The sequence below is a fragment of the Capricornis sumatraensis genome, chromosome 4 (assembly GCF_032405125.1).
Source record: "Capricornis sumatraensis isolate serow.1 chromosome 4, serow.2, whole genome shotgun sequence".
NCBI lineage: Eukaryota > Metazoa > Chordata > Mammalia > Artiodactyla > Bovidae > Capricornis > Capricornis sumatraensis.
Genome location: NC_091072.1, coordinates 157,067,377 through 157,081,168, shown reverse-complemented (window position 1 = coordinate 157,081,168; position 13,792 = coordinate 157,067,377). Strand labels below are relative to the sequence as shown.

Here is a 13,792-nt window from a genome sequence, read left to right as displayed (position 1 = left end):
AATCAGGTGACTGCGGCGGTAGTCTACTCGGGAGGCCGAACCAGGCGGCGGCTCAGATCGCAGCGGAAGAGTCGGTGAGCTGCCGAGGATGGGCGACTGTGGGTGGGCTCCCAGGGCTGGGCCGCTGGGCCTGCGGCCTTTGGGGGCGGCGGCGGCAACCCAGCCCCGGTGGGAGCGGAGGCCTGGCTCCCGGCCCGCCACCTCCGATCTTCCTGGGCGTCCTGCAGTCTGTCGGTGCCTCTCTCTGACCCTAGCCTGGCAGAGGGTCACCCTTGTGCACTCGGGGTCCCCAGCAGGGCAGAGGAGGTGAGGTCTAACGTCCACGAAACTTTGTTGAGTATTTCCGACGGAAGAACCCAGGCTCGGGGAAGTGATGGCTGGGGGAAGAGACTGGGGGCTGTGAGGGCGCCTTGGGCACCCAGTGTGGGATCCACACCCAAGGTTAAGGACGGCAGGGCTAGTCAAACAGGAGGGACCCCAGTGCTTTTCTTTCTTTTTTTTTTTCAGTGCTTTTCTAACGTTTCTTAGCTTCCAAATCCCAACATACGGAGGCTGGTAAAAGCAGAGCAGATCTGGTCAGGTCCTGAGACCGCTGAGTCCAGAGCAATGTTGCTGAAGACAGGTACCTACATGGACTGGGTTGGGTGTGTGTGGCTTTGGGAGGGGTAAGTGACCACTTGTGGGAAGGGGGGCGGTGGTGCTGCCTGGAGGAAGTCCCAGTCCTGTGGTTTCTGGGCCTCCTTCCCTGATGTGGGCATATGGGGAGACATGTTCCTCTCTTATTCTTGGAGGTGGGCCAGGAAAGGAGGAGATCCTTCCCAGACAAGAATCAGTTCCCCTCCAAAGAGACCTCTTCTTTGCTCACCCCCTCTACCTCACAGCCAGAGGCCCTATCTTCTGTAACATCAAGGTGTGCTGATAACAGCCATATAACATCAGTATTCCATTTTACAGATAGCAATTTAAGGCCCTACGGCGCTGTTCCCGCCAGTTGACCTCTTAAGCCCTTCTGAAGCCTCTTGGGTGCCCACGGAGAACACCGAGCCCTGGATGGGGCTCAGGAGACCTGGGTCCTGGCTACAGTGTCCTGTCAAGTTCTGTGTGAATGGAGTAGGGAGAGCTGGTCAGGGTGTAGAAAGCCTGTGACTCCAGGTGTTAGATTTTGGTGATCCCAGCACTGCTGTGGCAATAGCAGTGGGGAATCCAGGCCTCAGACACCGACTGCACTATGCCTGGGGCTATCCACCCACTCACAGCCTGGTGGGAGCCAGCAGTGCAGGAAGAGCCCTTTCCACCTTAAGCTGGAGAGTCTAGTTCCCCTAACGTGTGGGGCTGGGCGGCATGCGGATGGGGTGGGGAGAGGGCTGGGGCTATGGGAGCCACTCACAGTCCATCCCACTACAGTGCTCTTGCTGGCCTTGGTGGCCCAGGTGCTAGTCCTGGAGAATGGGCTCCTGCGGAAGCCACCCATGGGCTGGCTGGCCTGGGAACGCTTCCGCTGCAACATCGACTGCAATGAGGACCCGAAGAACTGCATCAGGTGAGTCAGGTCTGCACCAGCAGACAGGAGTGGGGGCAGGCGAGGGTGGGGGTCAGCTCGGAAAGAGGGCAGGGTCAGGGCCACCCCCCATCCCAGAGAGGAAGCAACCGGAGGTAACTTTTGAGACATCTGGCACTCAGCCTCATGACCAGCTTGGGGGCATCTGTGGTGACCTCAGGCCTGTAGGGGACCCAGCCCCTGAGATAAGGGAAAGGAGATCACAGTTAAGGGTCAGGCCTGACCCCACGTGCTTCCCACTGGCCCAGTCCTGCTTCTTGGCCTGGAAGCCAAATCACCCCTTTCCCTCCACCCTGCTTATGGCTCAGGACGTAACCCTTGGTCACCTGGCTTAGTCTCTAGCTTGACAGCAAAGGCCACGGTCCTTACAGGCTGGATCCACACTCAGAATATCTAAGAAGTTTGAAACCCTCTGAGGAAGGGGGGTGGGGTTAGGGCAAGGCCCACGCTGGGCCACTGAGCAGCCCTCTCCCCTGCCCCTCGCCAGTGAGGAGCTCTTCATGGAGATGGCTGACCGGCTGGCGCAGGATGGATGGCGGGAACTGGGCTACGTATACCTTAACATCGATGACTGCTGGATTGGTGGACGTGATGCCAAGGGCAACCTGGTGCCAGATCGCAAGCGCTTCCCCCACGGCATTGCCTTCCTGGCTGACTATGTGAGCCCCCCACCCCAGCCCTGTCCTGCGTGTTGGCCTGCGGGCCAGACCACTCTTTCCACCCCATCCTACTTAGGGCTCATTTCTATAGTCCCTGCCTGAGAACAAACAGTTTGGTGGAGGAGAGAGATACGTGAACAGGTAGTTGTGAGTCACAGTCATGAGCAAGAGCAATGAAAGACCTCTTATTCAGCCTGGGATTTCAGGAAGGTTCTCTTGAGGAGGCTGATCCTAGAGAGGGCATTCAAAGCAGAGGGGATGGCAGGAGGAAATGCCTAGAGGCTGAGACAGCTCACGCAAGGTGTGTGTGTAGGAGGGAGGGGAAGGGTCATGTTGGCAGAGGCAAGGCTAGGCCAGAAAGCTGAGACCCTTCCCTCCAGGCTTTTGGGAGCCTCTGAAGGTTGTAATGGGGCCTGGTCAGCTATGCCTGTGAGTGGTTCCCTGAGGTATCCACTGTGTTCTCAACCCCTCCCCGCCCCAGGCTCACTCCCTGGGCCTGAAGCTGGGCATCTACGAGGACTTGGGCAACTTCACCTGCATGGGTTACCCGGGAACGACGCTAGACAAGGTGGTGCAGGACGCGCAAACCTTCGCCGAGTGGAAGGTGGACATGCTGAAGCTGGATGGCTGCTACTCAAGCCCCCAGGACCGGGCCGAGGGTGGGTCCCGCAGCTGGCTGGGAGCCATTAGGTAGACAGGGAGGGGTGGCCGTGGAAGGCCCCCCAGTGGCCGGCTGTATGGCCCCTAGGGGGTAGTGTTTCCCAATTCCTCTCCCCCAGGGCCTAGGGGTATCTTGGCTCCCGGAACGCTGGTGCCTTGCTCTGCCCAGGGTGTGTGTGCAGCTCTGGGTACAGGAGAGGTGCCTCCTCTTTTGAGCATTAGTCTCCTCACGTGTTGGGGGAGGTTTGAGCTGAGGCCCGAGATCACCTTGGGTTTCTTCATCCTAAAATGTGGTGGTTGGACTTCTCCAGGGTACCCCAAGATGGCCGCTGCCCTGAATGCCACAGGCCGCCCCATCGCCTTCTCCTGCAGTTGGCCAGCCTACGAAGGGGGCCTCCCCCCAAAGGTGAGCCATTCTCCACACCCACCTGGCAGTGCCACCCCGTACCCAGGCCTTTTTGCCTTCTGTGCAGCCAGAGCTTCTGTCATCTTAGTTGCTCACATGCCGATTTGTAGGAGGGCCGGAAGTACCTGAGGGGCCGGAGCCAGCCCAAGGTCTTAGAGGAGACAGTTGTCAGGTGGGCTGAAGGGTGTGGGAGCCGTGTGTCAGGTGCTGACACGGCACCACTGCAAGCACTCAGAATCCTGGGTGGTACTGAGTGGGCTTGGAGGGTCGGAAGACTGGTGAAGCCAAGGCAGGTGGGGCCTAGCCTCCGAAAGGCCTCATGGGCACCTCGCCAGGGGCCCCTCAGCATGTGGGATGCTAGAAAGGGTGGAATCAGATGTGTAGACTGGAGGGAGAACCCTGGTAGAGGGTGGCAGTCTCCCTGAGAGAACACAGGGGTGGGCATGTGGGAGGAAGGCTATGGGTACCCCAGCCCTGGTTTCTATACCCTGCGCTTAGTCCCTGCTGGCATGAGAGGGAAGGGTCAGTTTCCGGCAAGCAGCACACCTGGAGGGGAGGCCTGGGCAGCCCCAGAGGAGGGGCACTCCCTCCGAAGCCCTTCCTCATCCTGAGCACGCTCAAAGCCTGATCTCTTAAGCCTTCCCACGCTCTGTGTCCCCTGCTGAGGCTCCCCAGCTCCTGGGCAGGCCTCCGGGCCACAGAGTGTGACGCTGGCCCGGGACTCTGCCTGCCCCTACATCCAGGTGAACTACACCCTGCTGGCAGACATCTGCAACCTCTGGCGCAACTTCGATGACATCCAGGACTCCTGGAGGAGCGTGCTGTCCATCCTGGACTGGTTTGTGACCCACCAGGACGTGCTGCAGCCGGTGGCCGGCCCGGGGCACTGGAACGACCCAGACGTGGTACCAGCATGGAGGGGGCTGGCCCGGGCCCACGGCCGCATGCTGTCTTCCTGGATGCTCTTTGCCAGGCTCTAGCTCGGCACCTCTGAAGCGTGTCCTTGAACCACCGTGTGGGACATGCCGTGGGAGCTTGCTTACTATTCTTTGCCCAGGGCCCCACCCCCACGTCTTAGGTTAGAATGTTCAGGGAGGGCCTGGGAATGCCCATTGTTAACAGTCTTCCCAGTCGGTTCTGATGTTTCCTCAAACTTGAGAACTTGGTCTGGAGAGCCTCTGGCGCTTCATCCCTCTGTAGGATGGAGAGCACCATGAGCCCCACTCTCCTATCATTCCCTCCCTGGACTGTCTTGCCAGGCCTGCCTCCAAGCCCCCTCTCAACACTCTGTGCTGTTACCTCCATGGGCAGAACTGGCCCCTCATACCTACTTCACTCACCCTGACCACTTAAATTGCCTTGCAGTTGCTCCTACAGTTTTCTAGCTGTCTCTTCGCTTAGTCACCAAGTGTTTACCCCCAGTGACAGTTATAATAATTACAAATAACAGGCCAGGTGGAAAGGGTGAGAAGTGGACCTGCTTTATAGAGTTCGAGCTCCAGCTCTGCCACTTACCTTGGGCACTTGACTTCATTTTTTCTGTGCCTCAGCTTTGTCATTTGGACAATTGAAATAATAACAGTAGCTCCTGTAATAATGTTGTTTTGAGGGTTAAAAGGATGACCCTTTATTTTAATTTTTCTAGGCCAGTGCATGTCTGTTTTTGTAAACAGGACTCAACTCCCCAGGGGTTAGGGAGGAGCTGACCTTCACTGACCTACTGAGTGCTAGGCCCAAGGCCAAGTACTCTTATTTTTTTTCGTGCCACATGTCATGCAGAATCTTAGTTCTCTGCCCTGGGATCGAACCCATGCCCCCTGCAGTGGCAGCTTGGAGTCTTAACCACTGACCACCAGGGAAGTCCCCAAAAGGATGATCCTTTAAATGCTTAGTGCCGTTTGGCACATATGCAGTGTGTAACTAAATTGGTCTCATTAAGTACACAACAGTGTTGAGTTAGCAATAATCGTTTGTCCTGTCAGTGTATACTGGTTGCCTGGGGACAGGAGTGCCCATTGGTGCAGCTATCTTTAGGGCAGGTGGGTAGCTAATGGCAGGAGCAGACACTCTTCAGGTCTGACTTCCTACCACCCTGGCTGTGTTTCGTCCATGTTCCAGTTTATAAATGCCTTTGGCAGTAGGATTTATTGGATCCTTTCAGCATCCTGTGACATGGTCAGAACATATTATCACCCCTACGCTCTTGTTGGAAAAAAAAAACCACTGAAGCTCTGAAAAGTGATTTGACCCACCCCAAAGCCACAGTGCCAGGGAACAGTATTGGCAGAACTAGGGCCCATAACCTGGCCGTCCTCCCCATCTCTCTCTTGTCTTGCTACAAGTTTAGGGTTGGTCCCCATGCCCACCGCCCTGTAGAGGGCAGAGCTGAGCGCTCCTCTCTTCTGCCCCCAGTTGCTCATCGGGAACTTTGGCCTCAGCTTCGAGCAAGCCCGGGCCCAGATGGCCCTGTGGACGATGCTGGCGGCTCCCCTGTTCATGTCCACAGACCTGCGTACCATCTCCGCCCAGAACGTAGACATTCTGCAGAATCCACTCATGATCAAAATCAACCAGGATCCCTTAGGCATCCAGGGACGCAGGATTCTCAAGGTACTGGGGTATGGGGCCAGGGAAGGGGGGGAAGCTGAGAGACTGGCTTCCCTGAAAACAAGGCTGCAAGCCGGAGGTTAAGGGGTCAGGATCGGGGTCTCTAAAATCCACTCAGTCCCTCCTGGTTGCATTCGGTCGGAGGCCCTACTGGCAGCTGCTCTGACTGTCCCCTACTTACCCGGGTAATAGCAGGGCCAGAGCAGGACAGCTCATGGGACTGGGGGAAGGGAAACATCACCACAAATGCCTGTGGGAACAGCGTGGCCCCCTGGTTTGGAAGTATTAATACAAGACGTCCGCACAAGTCTGTGATGTCTGGCAGAGAACTTGGGCTTGCCTTAGAGTTTAGGACTTGTTTGAACCAAGGAGTATAACTAAGTCCTAGTAGTAGCATTTACTAGTTTTTGAGCACCTGCTGTGTGCTGGGCATTCTAGATACATTTTCTCAGAAGGTAGATGCTCCTTCCTGGTTTTACAAATGAGGAAATGTAAACTTGAAGCGCCTCGGTGACATTGTCCCGAGGCCACACAGTTGGTGAGTGGCACAACAGGATTAGAGGCCTGCAGCGTCGCCTCAAAGCTTGTGCTCTCTGTGCAGAACCCTTGCCCCTCTAGTGAAAAGAAATCTCCACCACTCTAGAAGGCACCCTCTGAGCCGGTGATGCCCAGAGGCGGCGTCTGATCCTGCAGAGGGGCTGACGGTGGAGCCCGTCCAGAGACCTTCTGGAGGATGGGGCTTCCCCTTCCTGGCTCCTCGGGGCGGAGCTCGTCATTCCCACTGGACTGTGCCCTCCAGTCTAGAGCCAGGGGCTGTCCACGGGTGTCCCTCCTGTTACCCTGTGAGCTCTCTGACGTTAGGACCTCAGGCAGCATTTGTCGCGTCCAAACAGGGGGCCTAGCACAGAGGAAGTGTCCAGGAGCGTCTGTTGAGTCAGGAAAGGAAAGGAGGAAGCAAGAAGGGAAGAAAGAGAAAGAAAGGTGCAGTTAGAGGAGTTGATGCTGGAGGGCTGTCTTTCCCCCTCTAAGCTTCTGTGGGCTGGCGGGACCCAGAGCTCAAGGGAGGGTTGGGAAGGGGGCTTCGGGGCCTGCTGAGCAGGGGCCCCAGCCAGTTAGCCATCTTCCATGCCCAGGAGAAATCCTACATTGAAGTGTACTTGCGGCCCCTGGTCAATGAGGCCAGCGCCATCGTCTTCTTCAGCCGCAGGACGGACATGCCTTATCACTACCATTCGTCCCTTGCCTGCCTGAACTTCAGCAGCTCCGTGGTGTACGAGGTGAGTGCTCTGCTGTCTCAGGACTTCGGGCTTCCCAGGGGACGCTGCTGAGTCCTCACTCACACACCCGTCCCCCTAAGCCGTGGGTCCTCTGGCTGGTGCGGTTCTCTGCTCCAGTGCTTTCAAGCTACACAGATGAACTGCTGTGTGTAACTGAGTCCTGCCAGCCCCCAAGGTTGTGGCTTCCCCTCTTCGGTCTTGCTGGCACGTCTCTCCGGTTCTCACCCCCGTCTGTGCTTAGGTACTGCTTGGCTTGGCCAGAGGGGATGTGATTCGGGGGTTCACACTCCCACTTCTGTAGGGCATACTGGAGGCTCCACAAAGGCAGACCGAAGTTCAGGTGTTTCATCCTCTGCGGGGTGGGGTGGGGTCCGTGCAGCCATCCTTAGGGTGGCATTGGTGCTATCCTCCCCCTGCAGGCCCAGGACGTCTACACAGGTGAAATCATCAGTGGCCTCCAGGATAAAACGAACTTCACCGTGATCATCAACCCTTCGGGGGTGGTGATGTGGTACCTGTACCCCATCAGTAAGCTGGGGATACCCCAGCAGTGAGGGGCTGGGGCCAGTGACAGGCTGTGGCGGCACCACTGAGCCTGGACCATGGAGGGTCCGTGTGCCGAGGGCCAGTGCGGTGGGGTTCTCTGCTACCCAGGCCTGCTCAGCGACCCGACCTCATCAGACTTGGGGTGCGAGCTGAGGGCCAGGTCCCGCTCCCTGCTGGAGCAGGAACTCTCCAGGAAACTTGTCTCAGGGAGACCCTGTGGCTTTGTGGGCCTCTACTGTGTCTGCACAGCCCCACAGATACTGCTGAACAGCTCGGTCAGCCTCCCCTGTGGGGACAGGCAGGGACACGCATATCTGTCGGGACACGAGCCTTGGACCTTCTGTGTGTTGACTCTGAAATCAGGAATTTTGGGAATTTGTCTTATAACTAGGAGTAGAGCTCTGATCTCTTGTCCGGAATCCCCGTGAATTATGTGACTGACTTTCCTGCCCGGAGAAGGCCTTGCAGGCTGACGCGGCCTGGGAGTGACCTTGGCTCCTTCGGGTCACCAATAAAGCTGTTTTTCTGTCAAGCAGTTGCAACGTGGACCCGGGCCGTGGGCGGTAGGGACTCTGGGGAGCACGGCACGAGGTGCCGGTTTCAGATTGCGCCTCACAGGGAAGATGTATGGCATCGTCCGGCCCCTCACTCCGCAGACCGGCAGATGGCACTTCTGACCATGCCAGGCTTGCCTCTCACCCCAGGCCATCCCTGCTCCGCACAGCATTGAGGAGGTGGCAGCACAGAGGGCCAGCTAGTGATGTCCCGGGCCCTCTCCCCACCCCCGTCCACGTGTTACAGGCTCTGCCTGCCGTGACCACACTCGGCGGCCCCTCGGCCGCACAGGGAAAGGCCCCGGTCTGCTGGGGGGTGCTGCGTCACTGTCTGGGCCGTCTTTCAGGCGGCCTCCCCCTTCCTGACAGGCCCTCAGTCAGTGGCGCCCCTGGCTGGAGCAGCTGAGGGCAGTGAGCCCTGCCTTTCCCCCGCAGGGCCCACACAGCTTGTCCTCTGCCCGTCAGTGCTCCCAGCTGCCCCCTGAGCTGCCCTCCTAACCTGGGTGAGAGGACTTTCAGATCCGTCAGCTGTGTCCAAAGGAGGGTCCAGGGGCTCTCTTTGTGACCTGAAGTATGTTTCCTGCTCCTCCTCCTAGGGAAAGGGGTATCCAAAGAACGGCTGGTTCTTGACTTCGGTTCCTCGTTCCCAAGCCCTCTCTTTAGCTAAGGCCTCAGGGCGTCGGTCTTCCATGGTGGCCCTCGTTCCCCTTTGGAAAGGGGCAGCAGAGCAGGCGAGGTAGGTTCTCCTTGTGCTTTGGAGCACACGCGGGGGCACCCAGGCCCCAGGCTTTGCGTGGTCCTCCCTGTAGGAACTCTCTGGGGGCTCTCCCATGTTCCCTTCCTCGGGGGTCTGAGGTCCTTATGTTTAGAGTATGGTGGAAAGAACTCTCAAATGTGCATTTTATAGGGTAATTTAAGATCTCTGGAGTCCAGGGTCATCAGAGGAAGCTCCCTTTTCCCAGTTGATGTCTTGAGGCTGTGGGTCATTCAGGAGGACCGACACCTCCGTAGCCCAGGCCTCTGCCCTCTGAGGTCTGTCAGCTGCAGCTCCAGGTCTTGGTCATAGTGCTGTTCGAGCCAAATGGAATGGTCTGGGCAGGAACACTTCTTTTCCCAGTCCCAGGAAAGATCTTTCCCACCACCCTGGGATGTGGTATTAGCGATTGAAAACAACAGACCTGGGACTTGGGGCCAGGGGTCAGCCTGGATTTGACCAGCTGATTACTGTGTCCTTCCAGACCCAGAGATAGTTTTTACTTGCTGTATAGCTTTATCCTGAGGTACCTGATCAATACTGCAGCTTTAGCCTTTGTTCTCTTAACACGCGGTGTGCCTATCTTCTACGACATTGTTTTACTGCCTTTCACCAAAGGCCAGTTTGGAACTCAGTTATTTTTCCCAAGTTCAGCCTTGTTTGGACCCAAGAGTACCCCTTCTGTTTTTTTAAAAAAATTTTTTATTATGGAAATTTTTAAAAATAAAAATAAACTGGTAATTAAGCCTTCATGTACCCATCACCCAGATCCAACAACCATCAACCTGTGCCATTGTTTTCTCTCTCTCATCCCACGCATACTTTTCTGCATGTGAGCCGGAGTATTTGAGAGCAAATCAAAGAAAACTCTTAACACCGCTGTGTAGCTCTAACCGATCATAGGGCCTTGAAAAGAATATATGTCCTTAATAAAAATTTTAATCTGATGACCAGTCTGTGTTCAGTTCAGTTGCTCTGTCGTGTCCGACTCTTTGTGACCCCATGAATCGCAGCACGCCAGGCCTCCCTGTCCATCACCAACTCCCGGAGTTTACCCAAACTCACGTCCATCGAGTCGGTGATGCCATCCAGCCATCTCATCCTCGGTCGTCCCCTTCTCCTCCTGCCCCCAATCCTTCCCAGCATCAGAGTCTTCCAGTGAGTCAACTCTTCTCATGAGGTGGCCAAAACAGTGGAGTTTCAGCTTTAGCATCATTCCTTCCAAAGAACACCCAGGGCTGATCTCCTTTAGGATGGACTGGTTGGATCTCCTTGCAGTCCAAGGGACTCTCAAGAGTCTTCTCCAACACCACAGTTCAAAAGCATCAATTCTTCAGCGCTCAGGTTTCTTCACAGTCCAACTCTCACATCCATATATGACCACTGGAAAAACCATAGCCTTGACTAGACGGACCTTTGTTGGCAAAGTAATATCTCTGCTTTTCAATATGCTATCTAGTCTGTATTCAGTTTTTGCCAAATGTTTTTTAGGGTTTTTTTGCTTTTTTGTTTTTGGCCACACTCTGCAGCTTGCAGGCTCACAGTTCTCTGACCAGAGACTGAACCCAGGCTGTGGCAGTTGTAGCCCGGAATCCTAACCACTAGCCCCCCAGGGAACTCCCACCGGTTGTCTCCAAAATATTTTTCTATAGTTTATTTGGATCAAAATCCAAGCAAAGGGTCAAAAAAGTGGTCCAGTAAGAACCACTGAAAGTTTCTCATTCTATAAAAGCAATGAAAAATCTGCCGTATATAATCAGAATTAGCTTTAAACTCTAGAAATTAACCAAAGGCTTCTGTAACCCAGAGAGTGCTCAGTCAAGAAAGACAGTAGAGTGTTGGTAAGAACAGTAAGCTCTGTAGAGTTTTAAATTTACCCTAGTACCAGATATTGTCTCCGGGCTAGACAGCATATTAAAAAGCAGAGATATCACTGCTGACAAAGGTACATATAGTCAAAGCTATGGTTTTTCCAGTAGTCGTGGGTGGATGTGAGAGTTGGACCATAAAGTTGAACCCTGAAGAAATGATGCTTTCGAACTGTGGTGCTAGAGAAGACTCTTGGGACTGCAAGGAGATTAAACCAGTCAATCCGAAAGGAAATCAACCCTGAATATTCATTGTAAGGATTGATGGTGAAGCTGAAGTTCCAATACTTTGGCCACCTTATGCAAAGAACTCACTCATTGGAAAAGACCTTGATGCTGGGAAAGACTGAGGGCAGGAGGAGAAGAGAGTGGCAGAGGATGAGACGGTTGGATGGCATCATCGACTCAATGGACATAAGTTTGATAAACTCCGGGATATAGTGACGGACAGGGAAGCCTGGTGTGCTTCAGTCCATGGGGTGGCAAGCGACTGAACAGCAACAACAGTACCCGGTTTTAAGTCAGCTGTTTAAAACATGTTCAAAGGACTAAAGGAAACCATGTCCAAAGAGCTAGAGGAAAGAATAGCGTCTCACCAAATAGAGAATACCAGTAAAGAGACAGAACTTACAGAAGGGAACCAAATAGAAAATCTAGAGTTGAAATGTATAATAACAGATGAAAATTTCACTAGAGGGGCTCAGCAGACATTACCACACAGAAAAAAAGTCAACAAACTTGAACATAGGTCCATAGAAGCTAACCTATCCTTTGGACATTGTGGGAGAGGGAGAGGGTGGGATGATTTAAGAGAATGGCATTGAAACATGTATACTATCATGTAAGAAATGAATCGCCAGTCTATGTTCGATACAGGATACAGGATGCTTGGGGCTGGTGCACGGGGATGATCCAGAGAGATGATATGGGGTGGGAGGTGGGAGGGGGGGTTCAGGATTGGGAACTCATGTACACCCGTGGCAGATTCATGTCAATGTATGGCAAAACCAATACAGTATTGTAAAGCAAAATAAAGTAAAAATAAAAATTAAAAAAAAAAGAAGCTAACCTATCCAAGGGGTAGAAAGGAACATGAAGAAAAATTAATAGGCTCAGAGACTTGTGAGATACCATGCAACACAGACATGAGGAGAGAAAGGGTGGAAGGATATAGAAACAATGGATGAAAATGTTGCATATTTGATGACTAATCTACACATCAAGGAGCTCAACAAACAACCAGCAGGGTAAAGTCAAGGATCCATATGTCAACACATCATAATCAAACTCTCAGAAGACAGTCTTCCCTGGTGGCTCAGCAGTAAAGAATTTACCTGCAATGCAGGAGACCCAGGTTCAACCCCTGGGTGGGGAAGATCCCTTGGAGGAGCGAATGGCAACCCACTCCAGTATTCTTGCCTGGGAAAAAAATCCCATGGACAAAGAAGCCTGGAAGGCTGCAGTCCAAAGGGTCACAAACAGTCAGATAGGGCTGAGTGACAGACCATACCACATGTCATAACCAGAAGATAAAGGGAAAATTTTGAAAGACAGAAGTGACTCATCACATACGAGGGAATATACTTCGAGATGAATGAGAATGAATATGAAACACCAAAAATACTAAAACAACATACTAAAGCTTATGGAGTCAAAGTAATAACCAGAGGGAAATTAATCGCCATAATTTGCCCATGTTAAAATCAGTGAAAAGACAACCTACACAATGGGAGAAAATACCTGCAATTCATGTATCTGATAAGGGACTTGTATTTAAAATATATTAAGACATTGTAACTCAATAAAAAGGCAACCTAATTTCAAACTGGGCACAGGATCTGAATAGACATTTTTCCAAGGAAGATATGCAAACAGCCAATACTCACTAAATGTAAATGAAAACAGCAGTGAGATACCACTTCACCCCAAAAGGATGACTAGAAAGAGTCAGATAATAATAAGTGTTGGCAAGGATAAGGAGAAACTGGAACCTTCATATGCTGCTGGTAAGAATGTAAAACCATATGTCAAGGGACCCAGAAGCCTTACCCATCCATGCATCAGGTAATAGGCATAGACTCCAGTCCTGACTGTAGAAAGTGGCCTCTGAACTGGCCCCAGTCCCTCTCAGCCACAGTCTGGGAGACCTCGGAGAATGAACGCTGTCTTAAGACAATCACCCACAGACAGGAGAGTCTTTGTGGAAGTCTAGGTTTCCAGTGGAGAATTTCCAGCGCACTGCTGCAGAAAGGAAACAGTAGTTTGGACACACTGGAGAGGAAAAGAGGAGTCAAAGTAATAACCAGAGGGAAATTAATAGCCACATCACCCCTCCCCCAAGGCAGCACAGCTCTGCCCAGGGAGGCGTTCTTGGCCCTTGATTTCTCCCACGGGAAGCGTGCGGGCGCACACCTGACGTCCTGGCTGTGCCGAAGAGGCACGCTTCTCTCACTCCACCCAGAGGCCAGGGTCATGGCTGCCTGAGGCGGGGGCGGGAAAAGGCTGGGAGAGGGGCTGATAGGACTCGTGCGGGGCACTAAAGGATGCAGATCCCACTACCCGTGCTGCAGGCTCCACGGAGCCTGCTGTGAGCTGCTGGGGACTCCCTGCCTGCAGGCCCCCCACCCGGCTCATAGGCCGCCCACCCCTCAACGCACCCCCACCCCCACCAGCACCCCCACTCACACCGCTACCCTGCGGCCAGCTCTCTGTGCATACCCCTGATGGTGGTGAGTGTGGCCTTTGGCAGATGGCTTTTGAGTGCGTGTAGAAAGCCAGCCTGAGTCTGTAGGCCAGGGAGAGACCACAGACTTGAGCTTTAACTCAGAACTTGGGCAAACAAAGCGGAGGCTGTCAGCTCCGGGCCTGGTGTATTTCAGACCGAGCGAAGGCAAGCAAGCTTA

General features: G+C 53.8%; 1 protein-coding gene across 2 annotated transcripts; it reads left to right on the top strand.

Annotated features, from left to right (window-relative positions):
• Positions 1–9,894, top strand: NAGA (alpha-N-acetylgalactosaminidase). Of its 2 annotated transcripts, none has more exons than XM_068970438.1 (10): positions 1–74; positions 508–622; positions 1,405–1,540; positions 2,046–2,217; positions 2,699–2,876; positions 3,189–3,283; positions 4,027–4,188; positions 5,696–5,893; positions 7,024–7,167; positions 7,587–9,894. In XM_068970438.1, the coding sequence occupies exons 2-10, from the start codon at positions 607–609 to the stop codon at positions 7,719–7,721; spliced, it is 1,236 nt and encodes a 411-aa protein (XP_068826539.1). In that variant the 5' UTR covers positions 1–74; positions 508–606; the 3' UTR covers positions 7,722–9,894. The 2 variants fall into 2 exon arrangements, with proteins under 2 accessions (XP_068826539.1, XP_068826540.1); XM_068970439.1 differs by having other exon boundaries at positions 26–74; positions 529–622.
• Positions 9,895–13,792: the final 3,898 nt, after the last annotated feature.